General features: G+C 38.4%; 1 protein-coding gene across 4 annotated transcripts in view; it reads right to left on the bottom strand.

Moving 5' to 3' along the window:
* Positions 1-123: 123 nt before the first annotated feature.
* The window catches only part of prkcea (protein kinase C, epsilon a), a 41,521-nt gene continuing 15,382 nt past the window's right edge, over positions 124-26,262 (bottom strand). Inside the window, exons 2-15 of one of the 4 annotated variants that reach the window (XM_038736363.1) lie at positions 18,443-18,506; positions 12,257-12,422; positions 12,119-12,153; positions 11,042-11,130; positions 10,614-10,743; positions 9,793-9,935; positions 9,091-9,238; positions 8,264-8,469; positions 7,092-7,265; positions 6,853-7,007; positions 6,357-6,495; positions 5,463-5,651; positions 3,557-3,703; positions 1,913-2,062 (exon numbers count right to left, since the gene is read on the bottom strand). In XM_038736363.1, coding sequence (XP_038592291.1) covers positions 1,913-2,062; positions 3,557-3,703; positions 5,463-5,651; positions 6,357-6,495; positions 6,853-7,007; positions 7,092-7,265; positions 8,264-8,469; positions 9,091-9,238; positions 9,793-9,935; positions 10,614-10,743; positions 11,042-11,130; positions 12,119-12,153; positions 12,257-12,422; positions 18,443-18,506 — 1,935 coding nt within the window. Of the gene's footprint in view, positions 2,063-3,556; positions 3,704-5,462; positions 5,652-6,356; positions 6,496-6,852; positions 7,266-8,263; positions 8,470-9,090; positions 9,239-9,792; positions 9,936-10,613; positions 10,744-11,041; positions 11,131-12,118; positions 12,154-12,256; positions 12,423-18,442; positions 18,507-26,262 lie in introns of all 4 variants that reach the window. The other 3 variants (XM_038736364.1, XM_038736361.1, XM_038736362.1) reach the window with 3 other exon arrangements.

Here is a 26,262-nt window from a genome sequence, read left to right as displayed (position 1 = left end):
CTCTTCTCTCTTCTTCTCTCACACAAACTTTAAAGCATCCACAGAACAGAACTGCCTCTGAACAGCAGCGGGCGAGAATCGATAAAAAACAGGAAGGAAAGATGACACAGAGGAGTCTGGGAGTGATGTAGACAGCTCAGTGTTTTATTGGAATCAGACCAGACAGGACTAGCCTGGCTGTTGCACTACATTTTGGCACAGAGTAAGATAGTGTGACCAGGAACAGCCCTACCCCTGGGTGCACAAAGCTTCACTACACACCGACTCTACTGCACACAGAGCAACCAGCTCGCCTTCAGATCACTGTACAGTACACGCGACAACAGTCCTTCTCTGTGTGTGCATGTGTGTGTGGGTCTGTAAGAAAGAGAGAGAGAAGAAGAGGGAGGAGGCAAAGGAGAGAGTCTGTATGTGGTGTTTTGTGCGTGTGTGTGTGTGTGTGTGTTTGAAATAAGAGGTATTCAGCTGCTGGTTTTCCACATTTCTTTTCGCCCCTGGCTTTAACAGACCTATGATAGCATAGTTATAGTATTTTACATAAAGGTTTCCTCCAGATACACTTTACAATAATAATAATAATAATAATAATTATAATAATAAAAAAGAAACAGAGCAATAAGAAAGAAAAGCCATGAAAAAAAAGCAAAAGTCAGAAGAGCAAGTGGTTTTGGCTGAGTGAGACGGCTGCTGGAGGCAGGAAAGGGGAATTGGTGCTTTGGAGTAGAGGGGAAGGAAGGAGGGGGGGGCTGAAAACACTGATGGTAACTATAGAAACAGAAATGCTGAAGACAAAAAGTCCCACACTGACGGGAGAGAAAAAAAGTCATGCATTCACACATATGAAAACGTACATTCACAACAAAAAAAAAAAAAAAACGCCCACAGGCCAGCACATTCACGCCAGTAGAACAGACACGGACTCTGAAACTAGCAGATGGGATGAAATAGCTGGAAATCGGGCTTTTAACTGCTACACAGGCCGCCTGTAACACTCCGCTCCACATAATTAGTTCAATAGCCTGTAACTTGTAAGCTCGACATTCACTTTATGCACACAAAACAGGAAGATATGGAGTGAGTGTGTCAAACGACAGCAAAGATTTCAATCAAACCACAATCTAACAACAACAACAAAAAAACACACACTTGAGGAGAAAAAAAAAGACAAATATAACACATTAACAAACAAAACCATAAAATATATAGATAGTACAGGGTATTGCACAAAGGGTATTTTGGCCCTAACTGGTCCACAATAAGGACAGTAATAACACAGGTAGGGTGCTTGTCCATGCGCCACGACTCTCCTTTACTAGCAGACGATACCAACACAATACAGCCACTCAACACAGGCTATATACAGGCCTCTGCACCCAGCACCTACTGTACAGTCCACATGTATAATGGTGCTGGGGAGAGAAGCAGTGTGAGAGTGTGATTGTGTGAGAGTGTGTGTGTGTGTGTGTGTGTGTGTGTGTGTGTGTGTGTGTGTGTGTGTGTGTCGGTTGTCTGAGCATGTGCAGTGAGCTTGTGTAGGTGTATGAAAGTGTGTCTGTGTGAGTAAAACTTGGGATTGTAGTGTGTGTGTAAATCTGCACTGAAAGTGTGCACATGGGAATGTGTGTGAGAGAGCATGTGCAGGTGTGTATATTCATATTCATAGTCATATTCATATTTATATTCATAATAAACCCAGGCAACAAGAACAACACAATGCAAGTAAAGAATATTCCAAAAGTAACAACAACCAATAGCTTCAAAGTGTGTGTGTATGTGTGTGTGTTTTGTAAAGGGATTTATGGTTCTACACATGTATGAGTGTCAGCAATGTGTGCGTACGTGCCAGGTTTAGTGTTGTTGGATCAATGTGTGTGTGTGTGTGTGTGTGTGTGTGTGTGTGTGTGTGTGTGTGTTAGGTCTGCGTCTCCTCGGGGGCGCAGTAGGAGAAGTCTTTGAACTCCTCCTGGTTGATCTGTCGGATGATGGCCTCGTCTGTAGGCGTCAACACAGGGTCCTCCTTGGTGAAGTCCTGATCAAAGTTATTCACATCTCGCTTGGTCTTCTGCAGAGGCACGCACACACACACACACACACACATACAGAGGGGAAGGACGTCAGAGGAAGAAACTTCACGACAATCAAGTGCTGTAAAAGTGATATTAGAGCGACACCTTCTGACTGCTAGGACTTACTGCCTTTTCTGTATATGACTGACAAAAATATTTAATTATTGCATACATGTATTTCATAATAAGTCTTTATTAATGTCAAGAACATTTCTTTTTGAGAATTTCTTCTAATCTTTGCTTTTGCATTTTATTGTGAAACATGGATTGCATGTTTTTGAATATTTTGTATACTATATATTTTGTACTTGAACATTTTTGATCTCTTTACTTTTCTTTATCTATATTTCTATATTTATGTTTATGTGTACTTTTAAGCACCAATATACCAAGGCAATTTTTTTGTGTGTGAAAATGTACCTGGCAATAAATCTGATTCTGATTCTAATTCTGGAAATTTTTACTTCCTCAGATATAAAGCTTTGTATTGTTTGAAAATGTGCCAGTGCAAATAGCATGCCAAAACAAAAATGCTTTCAATTATACCTTATTTTGAGAAATGTAAACATGCATGTAAACTTCTTGAATGCATTTGTGTTTAACTTACACAAAGCACCCATGGAAGAACCTTTCTTAAAATCAAATACAGCCTAAATGCCATATAACATTTCAGAGAAATAACAGTGTTCCTCTTAAAAATGAAAAGATAAATTAACAAGCAATAACAAGCACACTCAGGTTTTGCTGCTGTCGCCTCATTTGGTCTTGCTAAATAAGTAGCTTAGCTAATGCTAGCTAATTTTAGCAAACTTTGGGTAAATATATCTGCATAATGGACATGCAGTTCATTGACTTTATGACACTTTCAAATTTAAATACTTCTGTTCCAGTAAACTACTATTATGCTAACATTTAGTATAATCCCACATATGTCTCTAGAAACTGCAGTGGCTGCTGTTCAGCAAAAGTTTCCTTGCTTTAAATCAGGAATAGATAAACAAGAATAATAGATAAACAAGACTCACAGTAGAATCTGATCAAGCATTTGAAACCAAATTTTTAGTACTCGACTATTTGATGCTCAGTGCTATGGACACTTTTTGGTCGGTACACAACAGTGGTTGATATTCACAACCCAGTCCTACTCAGGCCACTACACATTCTTCAAATAAATCAATCTGAGAAGCAAAAAGACTCAACTGCTCACAACTCATAGAGATGTGCAACCTGTAACATGGGGTCACAAATACACACTGCCTAATTTTAAGGAGTAACAAGCCAAAAAGATTAACCAGTGTCCTACAGTTTTACTTTTTTAAATGTAGGATACATAATACAATACATATATATATAAGTGCATTTAAACCAAGTACGTTAAAATGTCACATTGGAACATCATAGTTCACATTTTTGTTGGACTTACAGTTGTGTAAAGATGTAAAAAAAAAAAACATTGTGTGTGCTTGTGTTTGTCTTTGTGTGTTTCTTACAATCCGGGGTTTAAAGGGTGGTTTGACTTTTCTCTGCTCCAGCAGGACCCAGTCAATCTCCCTGAAGAAGGCATGAGTCTTGATGGCCTCCTCACAGCCCTGGCTCACCACGCAGCCCAGGCGTTTGGCCGGGTTCTTGGTCATGAACTACACATAAAAACACACACAATAAGCACTTTTAATTTGAAATTATATTGTCTGAAAACCCACCCCCTGTTTAAGACACTTTGCTGTGGTTTCATCCATAAAATGACGAGGACAAGCAGAAAGCATTTGAGTGCTAATAATAGAGCTGAGGTATTAATGGCTCTGCGGATGGTACAAACAAAGAGGCGTAGTGGCAGAGTGATGAAACAGGTCAGCAGAGTGCTGGTGTTATTTACTGTCACTGAAAGCTGCGCCTCATCTCTTCTGTTGTTTGTTCAGTATTTTAAGAGCACTTCGTGATCTACTGTGGTTTTATGATCGCATCGTTATTACTTTGACCTCTGTGACTGACTTTTTTATTCTTCTTAGAATGACAGCAAATTGAATTGTAACACCTCTGTGTTAAGTGCATTTTGAATGTGTTTCATTTGTTCGTGTGGTTAGCTCTGAGGATAGAAACATGAATGATAGCATGACAACAACGCCCACAAAAACATTGGACAATGACAAACAGCTAAAAGATCTCAAGTGAAACCTTTTTGCATGAAATCCTTTCAAAGTAAATTTCTGGAGGTCACAGACATCCATTTCATAATGCAGCATGGTGATTTAAAGGTGAAAAGAGACCTGGACATCTAGGTTAAAACCTGGCTACATCTGGCAAAAAAGGAAGCTTTTCAGACATCTAGATTTCATACAACTGTCATTTCAGAGTGCCTGCATTTCAACATTAAAATGTAGCCAGTTAAATAAGTTGTAACAACTGTTATTTGTAACCTAGCCCCACTTTTTCTTCTCATGTATTACCACTACAAATTAAAGTCACAGCAGGGCTGAGCATCTGATTTTCCCAAAAAAACATTTGTGGTGATTTGTGATGAACAAAATGTACTGCTGATCTGAAGGCGCTTCCAGAATCAAAATTACAAAACTCTTGTAACCATCTGGATGAATTTGTGTGTTGAATGTACTGCATCATAAAAAAGATTTTTAACCTGAATAAAGACAATAGCTGGGAATGACATACACCTCCTTGCTCAACTTGTACAACATGAAGTCATTTTACTGTCTTTTATATTTGTTCATATTGATGTTGCTTTCTGTTATGTCATATTTTTAAATAAAATAATGATATTCATATACTTCTTATGTCATAAAAAAAGAGCAAAAACTTTTCACAATTTGACAAAGAGGTTGAAAATCCTTTTTCATCACACGACAGGCGGAATAATCTTCCATCCAGATCTTCAGAAAAGTCTGATGATTCTGGAAATACCTTCAGCACAGCAAATGTTGTTAAACAATCATCAGAAAATTGGATGCTTAGCTCTTTGGCTCAAATCTAATGGTAATACATGTCACAAAGTGGGGCTCTGTGTAACCAAGACATCCAAAAAACTTCCCTTCTCAACCAAATTCAGACCAGAGTTAACTTGTTATGGCCCCAAAATTATCACATAAATAATTACTGGAAAGATTTTGTGTAAAAATCTCTTTGTGGAATCAACATAACATAATATTTCTCTATTTTATTCTGTTGATTTCGTAATAAAAAGTCTCAAATGTGCAATGATGACACAAAAAGCAAAACAGGGCATTTGTGTCCATTACAGTATCTGATTGTGACAAAATCTAAATTTAAACTATTGGACAATTTAAATCACTGCTGAAGAAGATGAGATGCGAGCTTTTCAAACTCTTATAATCAAATAAAGAAAATGTTGAAAGAAGTATGTGAAGGTGACGAGACGACCCGTACCGCTCTGAGGATTGAAACAGCTTCTTTGCTGAGCCACACAGGGTAGAGGACGTCGTCATGGAGAATCGACTCAAACAAGTCGTCTTCATTATCGGCTTCGAACGGAGGCTGTCCGGCCATCATCTCATACATCAGCACACCCAGGGCCCACCAGTCCACAGAGGCACCATACTCCAGCTCCTGCAGGATCTGGATTCAACAACATGACACACGAACAGATGCTGCTGTGACATCAACCTCCACCTGTACTGCAACACAGGTCCACGAGTGCAAAGTACTCGAGTATAAAGTAATATAAAATATATCATGTCTCACTCACACCTGTTAACTACAATCAAGCACTCTGATGTTTGCCATGTTCTGGTAGTAGGTCAAGAGAGCTTAACACAAAAGGTAATTCATAGTTTCCTTTAAGGGCAAAATTAGAGATAATTTACAGCCGTCTGAGGGATATTTTATCTTTTGGGATCCGTTGAAAAAAAGAGAAAAGAAAAAAGAAAAAAGATGAAATGAAGGAAAGGAAAGAAGGGAACAAAGTAAAAAAGAAAATAGGACGGAGACATGCTGAAAATATTCTCTAAAACATTTTAGATTAAATGATAAAAGTCGTGCTGAAACCAGGCTAGTTTTCAGACTTAATCAATGGTTCGCATTTTGGAGAAGACAAGATTTTTACCTGACAACAACCAGATTTAAGTAAGTACCATACTTGTCATACTTGTTTTCCTAGTGTTCTATGATATTAAACTGAATATCTTTTGGTTTTAAACTGTTGCAGCCCTACCAGTAACATAAAACTGCATTTTAGTATAGCACTTGAGTAAATATACTTAGTTACATTGCATATCTAATCAACAGAAAAACAAAGGGAGACAATACAACAGCTCAGCTCACCTCAGGGGCGATGTAGTCGGGCGTGCCACAGAAGGTGGTGGTGGTGACTCCGTTCATGATGCCCTCTTTGCACATGCCAAAGTCTGCCAGCTTACAGTGTCCCTCTGCATCCAACAGGATGTTATCCAGCTTCAGATCCCTGAGAAAGAAAAAGAGAGAGCTAGAGAATTAGCACCATCTGGTTTCCATAACAGTTGGTCTTGTTGGGAGAAGTGAGCAGGCAAAGTAAAAAAACACAAAAAACAAAACTTGAGAATCACCCCGTAAAGCAATAAAAGTGTAAAACATGTCATACACCTTCTGGTATGTTCCTGGTAAGATAACGATTTGCAAAATTCTCTAATAAACCTTACAGTAGTTCTTCAAATAATAATAACTTTCCTATCAGGATTCACCTCTAAAATAAGACAGAAAATGAAATAGCATAAAGAATCTATTAGATATTTCTTGCTCAAAGTGATTTGAGAGATTTCATAAAACAATTTGGGACTTTTACCTGTAGATGACCCCGTTACGGTGCAGAAACATGAGGGCTGAGGTGACTTCTGCGGCGTAGAAACGAGAGCGAGGTTCATCAAACTTTCTGGACCGCTGAATCTGGAACATTAGGTCTCCTCCATTCACATATTCCATTACAAAAAACAAACGGTCCTGCAAAGAGAGAGAGGTATGAGACAGAGAAAACAAAGATGAACTATCAAATCTGCATGTGCACGTGCTGTCCCTTGGTCCTACCCGTGTCTGGAAGCAGCAGTAGAGCTGGGTGAGGTAGGGATGTCGGCGGGCAAGGGCGAGGATGCGCTTCTCGGTCATGGTGCAGTCCACGTCGTCGTCCTGCAGAATCACATCCTTTTTCAAAACTTTGACTGCGTAAACCTCCTCTGTCCCCTTCAGCTCCGCTAGCATCACCTGCATAGGAGATAAAAGACAGGGGAGATAGGAGGGAGAGTAAAGGGGTTTAGATGATGCCGTGAAAGATGGGTGAAAAAAACAGAAGAAAGGAAGCGAGCAGAAAGAACAAAAGCAGAAGATCAGTAAGCAAACTTTCTAACGGTTAGATAATGTTGGTTAATAGACTTCAACTTCAGGTGTCGAATATATTCATACACTGAAAATAATGTATGTTGTGAAGAGGATATCTACGTTCAATCAGCACGGATTGTTTGTCGAACATGATTCTTGAACTACAGGTTGATAAACAGTCGACAAATCGTGTCAATTGTGCAAATGTTTGAAAAACTTTTAGTTTAAAATAGACGCTCTTTAAAGCATCAATTACTTATTTTTTTATGAGCTGTAATTACAACAAACATAGAGTTTATTGGGCCAATTGTTCCCTATATACACATCCAGCAGACACAACAAAACATTTAATTCCTTTTTTAGCTATTTGGCCGAAGTAAATTCAATATTCAATATTTTATGCTCTGTTTCAGTCTCCACTTTATTCTCCTATTTAGCAGCTAAATGTTCACCAGCCCCCACGACCCTGTACGGAGGATAAGCGGTGGATGATGGACGGACAGATGGATGTTCACCAGCTCCTGGCTAACTCTGTCAGCTGTCTGATGCTGTTCAGATAGTGTCAGTTTTTTAAAGCGTTTTGGCTGAAAAGAATACTAATAAGAGTGGTGAGAGTGAACTAAAAAAATAAAGTTGCGACCATAAAATCAAAACAATGAGCTGAAAGACGCTAAAACACTGTAGGGCTGAGAGGGAAACTGCACACAGCTGCTGCCACCTGTTCTGGTCCCTGAAATTCCCCAACATCTCCTGATAATTCAGCAGTTATGAATAATGTGAACTCTGGCTAACGGCGTGTTAAAATAAAATAACTGTTCTTAGGAAAATAATGAGCGGTAAATAAATAAACATCCCCCACAAACGCCTCCTCTGTGTCGTCGCACCTTGCCGAAGCTCCCTTTGCCGAGAACCTTGATGAAGTTGAAGTCCTTGAGGGTCCTCCTTTGGATCTGTCCGTTCTCCCTGCCTGCTGAGGAAGACGAGGAGGAAGAGGAGGTGGTGGAGGAGGCTGACGAGGAGGAGGAGGTGTGTTGGGGTCCCTGTTGGTCGAGTGACAGTGCGTCCTGCAGGCGTTCTAACCCTGCCAAGTCTGTGGGTGTCAACGGAAAAGCAGATCAGACATCAGTGAAAACAGGCTGAATGTCCTTTTTCCTGTCAGCGTTCAGCTTGTTATGCTAGTTTTTAGAAATATTGCTCATCATTTGCTGCTGATTACTTTTCAATAAACCTTTAAAAATGATGATCACATCCTCTGTTAAAACCTGGGATGACTCAGTTACAGTCTCACTGACCAGGGGTGATAAAATAACAGCAGTGACCGGTGTTGTTGTTATCGTTTGGCTCAATAAAACAAAAATGGGAATCTTTCCACAATGAGAAAGTTAACTTTTATTTCTCAGCTTGCAAAGTGTGAGAGGATGATGACTAACTGTGACAACCAAATGGAGGTGGGCGGTGAGGGATAATTCTTAGATAACTCAAGATTAATCTTATATATACAGCAACAATAACACATTTAACAACTTATTTTTTAAAAGGAGCAATAATATTATTACTGAAATGGAAATGCTACCTCTTACTGGTAAAATTAACACGTTAAAACCACATGCCGCTAAGAACACATCTCAAAGGGCTTTGAAATATCCGCCTGTTTGTGTCAAATCTGATTTTTCTGATGGTGTGTTTGTGTGTGTGATGTGTTCAGTGTTACCCTGCTGTGAGGGGGAGGTGGGGACAGCTGGCTGGCTGAAGCTGTTGTCTTCAGCCTGAGAGAGCTCAGGAGGAGACTGGGGAGGGTCCTGCCCTGGAGTCAACTGGAGACAGAGAGAGACAACATGACCGTTCCTTTGGGCTGCCCTCTGAAAATTGTGGAATCATAAGTCAGGGAGTTGAATCTCAGTTTCTCAGCTGAAGCATGTGACTTTATTATTTCCTGTCCATTAATGTCTGCAGAAATACACAGAATGAAATCCCGGGCAAGACAAATATCTTGCGTTGTCTGAATAATTTCTCAAAAAAGGTTTAAAGTACTTTGAGCATCCTAAAAAGTTAGAAGAGAAGATGATAAAATCACTTGTCTATACAGTAAATGTATCAATCTAATGTATGTAATCTACCACCAGCAGCCAGTTAGCTTAGCGTAGCAGCTAGCCTGGCTCTCTTCTAAGGTAACAAAATCCGCTGACCATCAACCGCCTGGCAACCTCACAGTGTTGACAAGACTCTAGGAAGGAACACTTTGGCTTTTGTCCAGATTAAACAAACACTATATAACATGTTAATTAGTGAGTTTTAGAGGTTCTGGTAGGTGATTTTGTTACCTTTAAACAGAGCCAGGTTAGCTGTTTTCCCCCTGTTTCCAGTCTTTATGAGGGAATAAATGTGCGGTGCCACAGTCAGAGTGACTCATTACCTTCCTCCTGCGCTGCGCGGTGTTGGAGATCTTGTCGGGTGTGACTCCCAGGTCAGACAGGACCTTAGCAATCCCTCGGGCGTCCACACCACAGTTAGGAGCTACATTGGTCTCACAGCGTCTGTGCACATTCATCTTGCACACTACATAACAAACAAAGAAACACACGGAAGGTTAAACACAGAAAGGCGTTCTGACTCAAACATGGGAATTTTATTTAATGTTACGCTGGAAGGTCACAGGTGTGATCAATAGCAAACAGGTGTCCATCAATACACAGGTAGTATTTTAGGCACCATGGTGCCACTTACTAAAGATAAGAAATAACTGGGCTAATACGGCAGACATCATCTTGGGATGCGACAACAACATTTTATAGAACTACCGTTATTAATGAATATTTTCTGTCGTATCTCAGTCCACAACTATTCAAAAATATCTCTTTTTTTTTTTTTTTTTTACTGAGAAAAGCATCAAATTTAAGAAGTTGCAGGTTCCTGGAATCAGCAAATATTTCACATTTTGCTTGATTCATAAACTATTATATTCAAATAATTATCAAAATTATATAAAATGTTAATATACCTACAGATATTCATGTACACACGTGGCAGATTTTTTTCAAATTACCTTGTTTTTTGAGATTTACGTCTAACAGCAGTATTGAAAATGTCATCTTTAATTTTTATATTTACAGCCTTTGACTTAAATAAATATATGCATGTATTGTTTAGGCTTCAACAAAGTTGCAAAACGTGAGCACCTTCAAATGCATCGATGTGCACTCCCAGTGTAAAAATCCCCAGTGCACATGAACTCACCTTTGCACTGCAGGCCCTGCCTCATGAGGCCCCACAGCAGGGAGCCACAGTGGTCACAGAAGGTGGGGACCTTGTAGTTGTGGATGCTGAACTTATGGGGCATGTTAACACTGAACCGCTGTGAACCCACCTACAGAGGGAGACACACACAGAAACAAACACACACACAGTTTTACAAAGAGGTCACCGTCGCATTATTGGAGGAATAATGCATGTGGCTCAAGTGCTAGTACACAGTGTACACATGTTAACACAGATTTTTTTCACTAAAATCCTGAATGGTGAGTTATATTCAGTGTTTTCTGCACGATTCAGTGTGTTTTCACGTCTTTATGTGAGTAAGATATGTAACAGTTTATTAATAAATAATAAATGTTCTACCACCATACTCTATGTGTTCTTGGGTGTTTGCATGTCACTGAGTGTACCTCATCAGGCGTGTCCTCCTGCTTCTTCATCCCGGCACACTTGGTGATGATGAGCTCATGGCAGCGCTTGTGGACGACACACGTACACACTGGAAGCACAGCAACATCAAACAAAGTTTACATGACAATTAGTTTCAATTTGATTAGCAGAGGGACATCAAATATGTGATGTTAATTACCAACGTTATCCCAGTTCTCCAGTGATTCTGAAAGTAATGCATCAATTCGATACACTGATTAAATATCTATGCCAGGACTTGTCTTATTAAAGGGGGTATCGGCTGAATGTGATCCACATTAAAAAGTCAATATAAAAATGTAAGAAAGCAATTTTCTAAAACTTCTGAAACAGTATAATTAAAATCTACAAAAGCCTACAAAGAGTGTTGACATTTCCACTTAAGTGTTGTGTATTCACATCCTCACATACATATAGAAAGAATTAGTACTACACAGTGAGGTATATAGAGGTTAAAGTGAACTGAATTATTAATATTTTTATATCATTGCATTAATAATAGCCATAACTAAGGAAGCACAGCCCACATTAATATTGGAAGCTTTAGTAAAACCTGGATTACTTTCAATGCCACTGTTTTCAAATTAATTATTTCTAACATATCTAGCAGGGACAACTACCATGTGGTTAAAATGGGATTAAGATAACTCAATGTCTACAAAGGAGGGGCAGGGTTTGGTGAAATACAATCTAAAGTTCTTGAGTTGGCACCTATTTTATCTTCCATCAAAACAATCACAAGGTAAACAGTCAACCAATATGACTGTAACTCCCTGCGAGTCTGGGCAACAATAAAGTACCTCAACAGGTCAGTCCAGATGGATTTTTAGGATGTTTACTTCCACAGAAGAAATAGCAACAAAGATTTTTTTAATACTACTTTGTATTCTCGTGTTGATGTAATGCACTTCATCTATGGCTCTGGGTGAAGGTGGCTTGAGACCAAATCACTGCTGTCATTCAGCACCATGTAATCCCTCCTGTGTTCTCATGCTTAAATAATACATGATGTGCAATGTTATTTGAGAAATTGGAATCCGCCAGAAAAAAGTACTCACCCTGACACTGGTATCCCTGCTTCCCCAGCACGCCCCTATCAGATCACACACAGAGGAGTCAGCATTTCAGCCAGCTTGGTTTAACGAAATGTTAACAACAGGTAAGTTAGGTCAGACAGATCTGTGTGTGTTGCCTACCAGATAAAATCTCTGCAATGTGAGCAGTAGGTTGGTTGTCTCAAGTAGGTGGCCATGAATTTGTGTCCATTGACTTGATGGACGCGTCTTCGGACGGCGCCCTGTCGCCGGCGAGGACCAATCCTCTCTCGAAACACTCGCTCTTCATTCTCATTGGTTCCCGAGGCTGTTGAGTGAACAGACACAACTTCATCAACAAAAATAAATCTGCAAAGAGGAAATTACAGAACTTTTGTGTGTTTCTGAGCCAGTTTAGAAGAGTATTAACAATCACAGTGCTCCGGATGTTTTCTTACACCCATCGATTTTACTTCCTGAGACGGTTTGAACAAATAAGGATCATTTGCATCATGTTGCTTGAGATGTTTAATCATTCAACGGCCTCTCATCCCCCCCTGCCTTTTTCTCACAAACACCCCACACCTACCAGAGGCCTATGCATACGTACGTGTGCATGCTATTTATACTTTCATGTGTGGGCACTAAAACGAAGGACAGCATATTAAAGTACTCCTCCTCAGCGAACACCATCCAACCAGCCGTTCCCTTCCTCTCTGCATCTCCCCGGAAACATAAATGCTTTCCGAGGGTAACCTTAAGACAAGAGAACCACCTCCACTCTCACTCCCACACACACTCCTTCTCTCTGTGCTCCTGTCCTAGTTTGCCTTTCTTTCTCTCTCCCTCCATCCCTCTCCTGGGTGCGTTATAGATGTGGTTACTGCTGAGCCTCTTCAGAGTTCGATTACAGACAGGTTGTCTAGGGACTCTGTGCGTGTGTGTGTGTGTGTGTGAAAGTAGGAGTGTATGTGAGCGAAAGTGTGTGTTTTGTGTTTCTGTCTATTTGTGTGTGATGGTGGTGTTGGTGTGTGTGTGAGAGGTGGGGGGGGAGGGGGGTGTCAGCTTAACAGGCCATTATTGGGATCACTTTGTTTTACATAATACATCATCCATCTGTCCAGGACACACATACACACAGGCATGCTGACAAGGAGGAGTGATGAGGCATGATAACAGTTAAGAGTGATAGTCGTGGAGACAGACGTGCGTTGTGCCGAATGACCAACTAGGAGATGGACGTCCAATAAACACACACATACTAGACAGATGGAAGATTCAGTTTTGACACAAACATGTAGGAGACCAGCAGTGAAAAGCTGTACTACAGATGGTGATATAAACAAACATGACATAAAAAATTACTAACAATACAACCATGGCAACAATCCATCTGCTTCTCATATAATGATTACTACATTTTTCTGATGAAACACAATCAGTAAAAAGAAAGAAAGACATTGCTGAAGGAAGATAATGTGGCAGTTGATCTGTTTGTGCAATACTCAATTACAACACTTAGAGGAAATGAAGTTGAAGCTGACGTGACAGTTGAAGTATCTCCTTAAATGTTGAGTAAGACTGTAGATACATTTGTGAATTAAACTTTCAAGATTGAATACAATGGCTGCATTTACGTATGAAAGTGTGAAAGTGTGCACATTCTTTGGAGCTTTTGAAATGGCAACAATCACTGATATTGAAGCACTTAGGGGAATTGAAGTTGTAGCTAGTCAAACCACTGAAAGAAGTTGAAGTGGATCCTCCAATGTTAAATAAGCTGTAGAAACATGTGTGCAACAATTTATTAAGATTGAATAAAATAAAACTAAAAAACTAGAAACACTTATAGCTTATAGCTGAAGGTAAACCACTGAAAGAATGCTGAAAATGTTAAATACAGTAGATACATTTTCACAATTATATATTAGGACGGAATTAAAAAAAGTAGAAGCTAGAAAAGACAAAAACTCTCTCAAGTAAATTTGTCAGGTGTATGCTTTCACTGAAAAATTGCTGTGAGAAGGTTCCACTAAGATTTAAATACTTGTGTCTTGTTTTGAGTTACAGTAACAACATTGAACCTTGTGCACTATTGGTGTCTAGATTTAAATGTTGTTGTAGAAGTACAACATTAATGAATGAAATCAACAAATTACACTAAAAACACAACTAAAACATCCATCCATCGTCAACCATTTATCCTGTGTGCAGGGTCGAGAAGGGGCAATCCCAGCTGACATCAGGCGAAAGGCGGGGTACATGCTGGACAGGTCGCCAGTCCAACGTAGGGCCACATATATACGAACAACCAGTCACACTGACACCTAAGGACAATCTAGAGTAACCAATTAACCTAGCCTGCATGTCTTTGGACAGTGGAAGGAAGTCGGAGCACCCCGAGAGAACCCATGCTGACATGGGGTGAACTTACTTACTGTGAGGTGACAGTGCTAACCACTGCACCACCATCTAACCCACAAGAAAAAACAACTAAAAATAAAACGTTTCATGGTTAAACTTTTCATAACTGATGTTTGGCAAGTTCATTTCTAGCACGCAGATACATCAATTATTGAAGATTGTTCTGTTGATTTTTGGTTTGTTTGTGACTGCATTAACACGGATGATATTTTCTCCAACATCCTTGCTACTTACTTATCACAAAGTCACTTTGACAAACTGTGCTTTTGCTTTTGCTGTCACTCATTAAGACACAATCATTGAGTTATTCATCCTCCATCACGGGAGGATGAATACTGAATACTGGCAGCTCATTTCTCTTACATAAATGTGTTAGACAAGACAGACTCGTGTCACATTATGTGAATAAAGCTATAAAGGAGTATTCATGTGGTAATTAGCAGGGATTGTACAAGCCTCACGTAGCTAAATACATGATAGAATCTAGCAGCAATGCTTGCTAAATCTAAAAGCATGTGGAAGAAAGAGTGGTTTTAGAAATGACATCCATCTATCAGTCCCACCCAGGCAGTCTTCTTGAAGACAACAGAATTAAACTGACAGAAATGCAAAATGACATTAGATGGTATTTATAAATCTGAAGCAGAAGGGGCCTGTGGTATAAAGGTGGCTTTCTTGTAAGCTTATGAAATAGCATGCCAAACTCAATACTATAGAGAAACTGGACACAATTTCAAACTTTTGTCATACACTTGTAAACTTCTTTAAAGATTAAAAAAATGTTTCTTATTTTTAATTATTTTCTTTAATTTAATTTATTTTATTCTATTTTGTAGCTGTACTGCTTTCAAGTCTGCAAAGAAATTTGTAAACTAGTTTTTGAAAATCAATTACATCACATTTATCTGACGCTTTTATCCAAAGCAACTGCTATACATGTCAGAGGTCACACGCCTCTGGAGCAACTAAGGGTTTAGTGTCTTGCTCAGAGAAACAATGGTGGATGGGTCACAGTGGGGGATTGAACCTGGGTTATCCATTGTGCCATCACCACCCCCTGACATTAAATAATTAAATAAATTAAACATACTAGAATTGCTGTTGTTATTATTATTATTATATAAAAAAAAGCTTTTCCAAAAATGTTGCTCTGGTCATTTTAAGCACGCAATCGTGAAAGGTTAGATTTTTAGCTTTAGGAATGTAGAAATATATGTATTTAAAAGAAACAGAAAAGGATAAAGAAAGAGAGAGCAGGGAATCCAGACACAGAGAGGGAGAGACTGCAGATGGATTAGGTCAGATTATTGTTATTTGCTTCCTGAGACCAACAGATGCATAAGGAGAGGAGAGGAGAAAGAGGAAAGAGAAGCCAGTCCTTCCTCTGAAGCTGCAGAGAACAGATTGCACTAGGGGAAAAAAAATAAATCTGCTAAAAATACCACCTCTTCCTCTAGTTCTCACCCTCCATCTCTCCATCCCTTACTGCTCTCCAGCCTTCCTATCGGCACACACACACACCATTTGTTTTTATCATCATACATTAACATGACAAGCACTCAAGCCAGCTGAACTCAGGGAATAAGTTCAGGAGTGGGCAGAGAGTGGGTCGTGGGGTCACAACAGAGTGTCCAATCATCGATGAAGAAGGCAAGACACAAACGCCTGAGTCTGCATATGTGTGTATGTATAGTAATCTGTGGCTCAATCTTACCTGCTATTTTAAGAATCTACTCCCTCTCTCTTCACTCTCTCCTGCTCTCTTTATCAGTCTTAACATAGAGAAACTATACTCACACACACACATAAATAAATATATAAATAATTATACATATATATATAAATATATGTATATATCTACAGTCTATGGTATATATATATATATGTATGTGTGTGTGTGTGTGTGTGCACACTTTCACTGGAAGGCAGATAACTGTTTCTATTTATAACCAGGTGTGAAGATACACAGGTGCAGGTGAAAATTGCTCTTATCAGGCAGCAATGTCAGTGAGTTTATGTGTGTGGAGAGGCTAATTGAGAGCAATATCCTGGATGTATTCATTTTTAATCAATACTAACAAATACAGGAGGAAGGAAATAGAGAACTGGGGCCTTTCCAAAACTGCTTGCTCCTCGCTCTCCCTATCTACTTCTACTTCCACTCCGTTTCCGCGTTAATGTGGAGGGTCCGCTACATTGAGTGCCATCCGAAACCAACAAGGGCGGCGTGGTAGTGGGTTTGTTAAATCCTCCAACGCCGAGGCTTGTTGAAGGTGTGTAACACCCTTTGCTGGACGATGGGGGACCTTTCTTTCAAATGTGAGTTCCATGTGACTTCGCTGGTTAACATGTAGGATTTTTAAATTCAGAAACGACATTAACATTTCATATCACCATTCACAGGTTAACAACGTAGCCCAAAGGTTATACTGTGTTTAATAAAAAAAAAAGTTCTTGTCTGATAGACAATAACACTGTTGTTTTCAGTGAATCATATTCATCTCATGCGAAAATCTTCAGCCAAAACAAAATAGCCTACATTAAACGAGAATAATAGACCATGACACAACTAGATACACAGGAGGATCACGTAACAAGCAACAAAGGCATTAAAGAAAAATAGATAAGAAAAATAGTTAAGTTTTTATACATTTTAACAGATTTTAATTCTTCAGACTATATAATGCTTCAATATGTTTGATTTATTTTGAAATGTTGTATTTGTGAATGTAATATTTTTCATATAAGATAAGGTCTAAAGAGGTTCAAATATATAGGCTTTTCTTTTACAATGAATATCAATCTTTTCATAAAAAAATGGTTGGCCGCTGTATGTATACCCTACGCGGGTTAGAGGGCTCAATTTGGCTGTGAGTGTGACTCAGACCAGAGTTCACTCCGTGACGGAGTGGAAGTGGCGAGAGTCTAGTTTTGGAAAGGCCCCAAGAGAGAAAAGGGGTAAGCTTCATGCTTGGCCTTTTTTCTTTTTACAGTAATCTTTCTATTGCACTCTCTTCAATGCAGTAACCTGGCAGTGAAGACGAATCTACAGTGTATAATATTAAACCTGCAATAACTGATGTTTTGACCACTTCGGGGCCGTAGAACAAGATGTGAAGACAATATTAATCTTCTATAATTTACATACCAACAGTTACAGAATAATATCATGATGGTATTTCAGTCCACCTGGCAAATATCCATATATACATAAAGTCAAATAGCCAGTCTCTTTTTGCTCTGTTTTTGGTCTCCACCAACTCCTGAAGGAAATGTCTACCTATTAAGCTGCTAAATGCTCCACTATGTTCACCAGCTAGTTGCTGACTGCGTCTTTCTGCTGTAAAAAACAAAATGTATCAGATTTTTTTTTTTGATATTATTCAGTACTTGTTGATAGCCTTTCCCACCTGCATAATGCTTCCATTTGTCATGCAGTCCTGTCAAATAATATAACGCATCTCCTGCTACTTTCATGACAGAGAAAAATAATGTGTATAATAAATAACTGATTAATCATCACCAGTTTTGTGAGATATACCGCTATTTCCTTTTTTTAAACCGTTTCTCCTCAAATTTCTGACAGAAGCTCCCGGTAAATATGATTAGTTTGTCTGGAATCTGATGGATCTTAATGGTGAACTGAGCATTTTCCAAACCTGAAATAAAGTTATATGAAATTGTAATGAAGTTCATGATATCAGTAGCTGATATGCTAGAAGAAGGACAACCCACACGGCTTATTAGCTTTAAATAGTTGCACCTTTCCAGACTCATTACTGCAGGCTTTGCACATGCCGTTGCTGAACTTTCCACCAGAACATACCACCGTCCTGAAGCTAGAGGCCTGTGTGTATGCATGTGTGTTTTGATGTGTGAATTATTTCCTTTCACTAGTAAAACAGTGTGTTGTGGTGGTTTTACCCTCAGTGGAAGATCCGGACAGATCAATGACCACGTATACCTTGCCCTCTGGCTCCAAGTCAATCTGCACAGACAAAGAAGAGAGAAACAGAGAGTAAATCAGTGAGAAATAACACAGCTGAACAGTGAGCACAGCAGGGGGGCTTTCCTCCAGCACAAACAAACACACCAGTGCACATGGAAGAGGTCATTATCTTTATAACCATTACACTCCTCCCCATTACTCACATCATTATCAGCATTAATATCACTATCTTTAACAATATTTTCATTCTATCCTCCACATCATCACCGTAGACCCCGTTTACTACTGAAATTAACATACTATCTGTATCTGATAAGTTATCTGGACAAAGATTCAACTTGCAGGGCGCATCTTTTTTGTAAGAATGACAGTATATACCGTGCGAAGGTAGAAATGTGTCCACTGGTAGAGATTTGGCAATACCATTTCCACCCCAGGAGCTATCCCTTAGTGTCTCTGCTATATATTCTGGGCAGGCCAGGTAGCAAATCAGGGCTGGATTAAGGCAAGGTAACATGACTGGGGCAGCAGGCTGCTGCTTACCACATTCTCATGTGACGTAAGGCTACAGTTGGTGGCAGTAATGCACCTGGAAGCTGGTTTACCAACCGCCGCAGATCAAGAGAGTGACAAGAAAACATGGAGGAGGAGAGTTAAATTGTAAATACAGAGCAGGAGAAGTTGTTTTTGTTTGTATGGAAGTTCCTAATCAAAGAAGAAAATAATCAAATGCAATGAAGCATGGTACAGTATGATTATTTTAAACCATTTCTTAATTGAATTTACAGAACAATTACTGTATTGTTATATATATATATATATATATATATATATATATATATATATATATATATACACACACCATTACCGTGATATAAAATTACATATTATAGAAGATTTTGGTCATATCACCCAACCCTAGAATATGGTCTGGCTGATCAGATCACATTTTGATTGTAATTCTTTTTGCGTGCATTTACATCTGAATGAACATGTTTTCTCTTATCAGGGTAAAGTACAGAGATACACATTGAATGTTAATAGCCGATATAAATGGGGTCACAGACACCAGTATAATAACCACCACTACCGCCACTGCTAATATCACTATCATCGCCATCCTTAGAGCTGAAATGATTAGTCAGTTAATCAATTATTCAATCGACAGACTTTAGTTACCGAAGAATTGTTAAGTTACTTTTCAGTTTAATTTCAGCTTGTCAATAGTGTGTGTTTATTTATGTTATATGTTAGTAAACTGAATGTCTTCGGGTCTTGGACTGATGGTCGTCACCTTTAAGAAATGTTTTGCTATTTTCTCACACTTTACTGACCAAAGGATTAATCTATTAATTGATAATGATCATTTTTAAAACCATTTATGCCATTCTTTGTTGCCTTTTTTGCCAGTCATCACTTTCATCAGCATCAGTGTATTGTCATTATCATCATCATTGTCCTCAACATCATCATCACAGACATCAGTGTAATCAAATCCATCATCATCATCATCATCATTATGCTGTTATATCATGGCTTGATTATAACTGATATTTGCTTTATTGTTAGTTTTAACTTGACTGCATCATTGCTGCACAGAATCACCACTTGTTCAATTTCACCTGTTACCTGTTTTTGTTCACTTCTATGTGGCAAAACCATATTAAATTGGATACAAAGACTGCATAGCAATGTTTGAATTGGACCAAAAAAGTAAGTAAAAGTACTCAAAACCAGTATAGCATTCACATTCATGGTTTGGAAGTCACACTTATTATAAGTTATAAGGGTACAAGATAACAGTATGGAACACAAAATATGAGTTCATGAAAATGTACTCCTGATATGTGCCAGGCTCTGTAAACACCATTTAGGGATAGAGTATGTTGGAGGTGCAACCAGAAAAAAAGCTGTCATCCAGCAGTGATATATTTTTTTTAGCAGAAAAAAAGGCCAGTTGATACCCATAATAACTACGTCATGTACACCTATATTCATTAGACTCTAGGCTGTCTGAGAAGCAGGAGCAATCAAACTACAAAGGGCACCAGTTGCATGCAGTGGGCCACCAGCACACATTCGTGATGCAATTATGGTCAAACACTTCCAAACCCTTTTCTAGCATGTCGGGCAGTGTATATAGTACCACACCATGTTTTCTCCACTGGAGGACACTGCATCCTGTTTCTCTGCTGGAAAAAGCACCTTCGATGGAACTTTATCATATTTTATCTACCACGTAGGCATCAAAGAGGGCACTTTTGCTGCATTTTTTTCCAACATGTGGGCACCAGCACCACCAGTGAGTGGCAGTACTGAAAAAACAGCTCGACAGAAATTAATCAGTAACTATTTTGATAATACTTTAATCATTTAAGTCAGGGGGTCGGGACCTGCTCCCATGGGGGTCGCAAGAATGCTACTATAGACACAAAAAGTTTTTAAAAATAACTAAATGGACTATAATTGTGAATTAAATCACTTTGGGTGGACACTGTAAATATTTTGCACTGTTTAATCCAGTATGTGGCACTAATGCCAACCGCTATAAAACGCCAAAGAAGAGATAACAAAAAAAGGCAACGTTAAGCTAGCTACCTAACGTTGATTCCACTGAGTAGGATGGAGGTGGAAGGGGGGGTCGCAAAATATTTTCACCCTCAAAAAGGGTTTGGACTGCCAAAAAGGTTAAGTGACTTTCCAAATTTGAAAATTGGTTGTTTGTCATCGTCTTCCATTAGTAGTAAAATAACAAATTTTGGACTTTGGGTTTGAGAAATCAAGACATTTGATGACCCTGACCTATAGACAATTTTTCACTGACCTGTACATGTGCATTTTTAACTGTTTTCTGATGTTTTATAGACCAAACAATTAATCGACTAATAGAGAAAATAACTGGCAGATGAATCAATAAATAAAATGATCGTAGTTGCAGCCATACCATTTCAATCCTTTGGAAAATAAAAAAACACATTGGCCCTGTGACACCAAAAAGGACAAACTGAGGTTGAAGGCATTAACTTAAGTAAAAGCACTGACCTTTACGGCTTCCAGATGTCCAATTTTAAAAGTGGAATAGGATTAAGTCAATATAACTGATGAAGCCACAGGTGAGCAATAATGTATTCATCCACGTATCTAGTGTATGTTGCAATTAGGTAACAGGTAAGTTAAGTGCTGCTCCCGGGTAGAGAACATTGACCACCCAGTGTGGGCAGGAGAAGATCATTTTCATACAGAGATTAATATGGTGTAACATTAACTTGCTGTATATTATATTATTATCCTATTTTTTTTATTATTAACCACAGTAGTAATAAACGTTTAAGGCTGCACACTACATATACTAAATATATAAAATATTCTATTGGCATGTTCATTCAAATCCTTCATCAACAGTAATATCAGCTTCTTTGACAAAATATTCTTGTTCTGCTCGTGGAGTCTCATCCGAACCTATCCAGATCTACAAGGCCTAAGTTAGTTCTGACTTTTGTGAGGCAAGTGCATTACTGCACTGCATCTTACTACTATAATTTCCCATAGAGGTTATTTAGTTTTCTTAATCACTATACTGTAATTACAGCTTCAATTACAAGTTATAATGGGCTCTGTGTGTGTGAGCAGGTGTCATTAAAATTGAGCTAGTTATTTATGGGAACTTCATATTCACATAGAACAGAAAGAAATGTTCCTGCTCAAATGAGTCTAGATAAGCAAACATACGATCTGCATACGCACTGACTTATTCAATAATGACATCATCCCCCTACACTATACACGCAGTTACAGAGATTAGAGAACGTGCACAGAGAGCGCTAGAGAGACAGACAACACAGGAAGAGACAGTGCAAGAGAGAGTGAGAAAGAGAGGTTTAAATCCTTAGTTAAGCTCTGGGACAGCAGCAGATCCTCTTATGCAACAATCAGACACACATGCAGGCAGCAACACACACATACATGTCCATCGCTGCACATGAGGCACAAAGAAACACACACTGCATATATCTCATGTAGAAACAGCAGCAAAGATCTCAGTCGGATCATATGGAACCTCTAAAATTACCGATGTTAATCAGATGAGTACACCATTGGTAAAAACCTGCAGGTGAAGAAAAACTACATTGCATTAAGAAATTACACGAATTTACAGAAAAAGATGTTTTGTTGGTGTTTAGGCATTTGTTATGCTGAAGGTCCCTTAAAAATATCAATGACTGATCGAAAAACTGTCAAAAGAAAAACCAGCATGCAATTCCAAATAATCTCTTATTTGTTATATATAAGAGAATATACATATATATACACATGTATGTATTTATGTGTATATACATATATATGTATGTATTTATGCGTATATACATATATATGCATTTATGTGTTGTTGAAAAGATGCCTTACAAATATAGTAATTTTTACCATTATTATTGCATCAGCTTTGAATTTTTTTAATGTTAATTAATGTCAAGTTTTTGTATTTTTATATTTATATACAATTATAAGTGTAACTATGTCTGTTATTTCATGCATATTGTTTTGTGTCTTATGTTATTGTATGTCTTTTGTCAGGACCCCCTCGTAAACGAGATGGTATATCTCAAGGGGTTTTATCCTGAAAATAAATTTGTTTAAGTGGATGTGAAATGATCAGTCAATTAATTGACTGAAAGAAAAATAATCAACTACTATGCAACTATTTGTATAATAATAAATAAAGTTTTCAAGCAATAACAGTGAGAAAATGCCAAACGTTCTCTGGTCCCACCTCTCAAACAAGAGGATTTGCTACCTGCCTTTGTCATATTGTAAACTGAAAATCTTTTGGTTGGGATGAACAAATGGACTCTGGGAAGTTGTGATGGCCATTATTAGGGGTTTTTATACTAAATTATTAATTGAAAAAATAATCGGCAGATTAATTGATAATGAAAATAATCATTAGTTGCAGCCCTAGGGTCCTGGAATCTATCTGAAGCTAAATACAATAAAATATACAGAAAGTGTGATACATATGAGTGTGCATCCTTTTGTTGCATTTAAAACATAACAACTGCATTGTGACCTATAAACGCCATTGGATTCTTGATGTCTACCCTTGAAAATGACGTGCTAATCCCCAAATGTAACCTCTTGCATAACAGCGCATCTCGGCGGGGATTTCAGCTGAAAGATGGAGAGTGATTTGGAACAGAGTGGATACAAATGGACAGCACCATCATTGATTTAAAGCTCGAGTCCTGAGGTGGCATGCCAGCCAAAAAACAGCACTGTTCTCACATTAGCAGTTACTGGCCACTTGGGCTGTGAGGGGCTTCAAGCTTGTTATTCCTATGTAAATCAATAAGAACTACTACTACACATGTATGGGTTTTTGGAGATGAATTAGACAATGCCTAAAATAAACACCGGCTTTCAATGTTTCTTCCGAATTTTATTTTTAGCAGGACTAAAATCATTTTACTGCATTTACACTAAAATTTAATATTAAAACAAACCATGAAAAACATGACTTAGTACATTATTTTCCATAGATTACATACGTAACGAAACCTAGAATAATCAGTTTGATTCATACTGATATGATTTGCTTACTTCAGAAAATTTGTTCAGAGTCGTACTAAATAGAGTATTTTTGGGGCCAATCACTGATCTCACGATTGCTGAAAGCAGTATCAGCCGATACCGATCACCAAATACTGGGTCTATTTGAAGCCTGTTATTCATCATGTAGTATTATACAGTATACTGTATATTTATTTAATTAGTCCTAAAAACAATGTATGACGTATTAAAATTAACAGATGATAAAGTATCATGAAATGACAAATGTTTATTTTATTTGTATAGCAGCCTTTGCCTGGTTACTGTGAACATCTTATAGCTTAACAAATATAGCTTTCCTATGGAATAAACTACAAACACAAGCAAACAGCATCTTTATAAATTTACTTCTCAACTATAAAAACTGCAACAAAAAAGGCTGTAGCCAAAATATTTAGGAGATAAAGGAGCACAGGCATCCTGAGTCGATGATAAACTCTGAAATAGCGGCTTTTTGTTCTGGAAAGCTCAGGCAGGTTCTGTGGGCTTTAGGGGGTAGAGAGAGGAGCAGAGAGGGAGAGTGGGCTACAGAGAGGAGTCATAACTGTCATCAAAGAGATTTAAAAATACGGGACATGTAAATAAATAAAAGTACAATGTTAATTCCATATTATACTGTTATTATATTGTTATTATTACTTATACTTACTATATTCATTATAATTTCATATGGTTTACAGGCTATAGGCCTTATATCATTTCAGCGGGATGTTTTTTATTTCATCCTTGTGCAAGAAGCACAGTCTACATCTTTTACATAGGTCTATTGCCACCAGCTTTACCAGAGGAGAGAGTAGTAAACACTTTAAATACGATCAGCAGGTTTTTATTTGATTTTATAAATGTTAAAGATATGGGAGATTTACAGGGAAACATTTAAACAGGAGGATACCGAGTGAGAACGGAAAAATGGAAAACGGGAGGGTTGACATGAGAGGAGTAGAGAGAGGAGTGGGGTAATGTCAGGCTACATCCACACTACGGTTTTCAAACAGTTTTATAACGAATACTATCTTCTCCATCCACAGCAGCGTTTTAACTGAAAACACACATCTAGTGGCCGTTCAGGTACACTGGGCATGCGAGAGCCGGTGTAAACATGAAGCAGATGGTCTACTCAGCAGTTGCAGAACATTTGTAGAAAGAAGAAAGTAATACAGACGAAGAACCACACCAGGTATTTGTTTTGCATTGACCGACAACAAAGTGGAACTGTTACTGAGAGCAACACGGGAGTACAGAGACTGTGAACAGACTGTGAGTCGTTGCAAAGTAAATACATCGACATGCACAGTAGGCTAACTGTAAACTGTTATTTACACAGTACATATATTTTAATAAAAATACCGAAACTAAAACTCTGTCAGTAGCATCGTGTTTTGCTTTGCATGACTGATAAGACCGAATCAAAAGCCAAAGCCAATGAGTGTCTATTAAATTCCGGTTGCGGGCGGAGTGTGTGTGAGATAAGCACGACCGTGACAGTTTCACATGATGGCTCCTGCTTGTTGCTCCACTTGTCTGATTGCTGCTCAACTTTCATTGTAAATGATTGACTGGGCGCACCAATCATTTCCTGTCTGACTTTGGTGCTAGCTAGCTTTGAAAACTGCTCAGACCGCGTGAAACCATTTTAGCTGCCCTTGAAAATTTGTCTGCCGTATATGCTTTATATACGGCAGACAAATTGGAGTATTGCGTCATCTGATCGGAGCACCCTTAGTACCAAAGTGCCACATTAGATTAAAGTCATCTAAAAGGCTTCCCATAGCCAGTATAGCATTGAGAATAGGCTGAGCTGATGGACTATAGTACAGTAAAATATTCATAAACTTTGGTGTAATCACAGAAATTTATTGAACAGCTGGGTGTTAAGTTACTTGAGAATTCAAATGTGCAAGCCCATTCAGAAATGCTGTCAGAGAGAAATCCTTATTTCATCTAAACAAAAAGATGATTGAAGTTTTTTGTAATTTGGGTAAAGTGGCACTTTAACTTTCACCCAGAGATTTCTGTTGAGATACTGTAAGTCTTTGTCCACAAGAAGGTGGATTACATTACCTAGCAGTAGAGCCCGATAAATTTATCGTTTTGCAGATATTACCAGCCGATATAAGCCACTTGCAGATATATCTGCATCTGCGTTTTTAACACCCGAGATATGACTATTTAAAAAAAACAGAGTCGGATC

This window comes from Micropterus salmoides, unplaced genomic scaffold (assembly GCF_014851395.1).
Source record: "Micropterus salmoides isolate LMB-PRFRI ecotype aquatic unplaced genomic scaffold, ASM1485139v1 Ms_hic_scaffold_21, whole genome shotgun sequence".
Lineage (NCBI taxonomy): Eukaryota > Metazoa > Chordata > Actinopteri > Centrarchiformes > Centrarchidae > Micropterus > Micropterus salmoides.
This window is presented reverse-complemented; position numbering and strand designations above follow the sequence as displayed.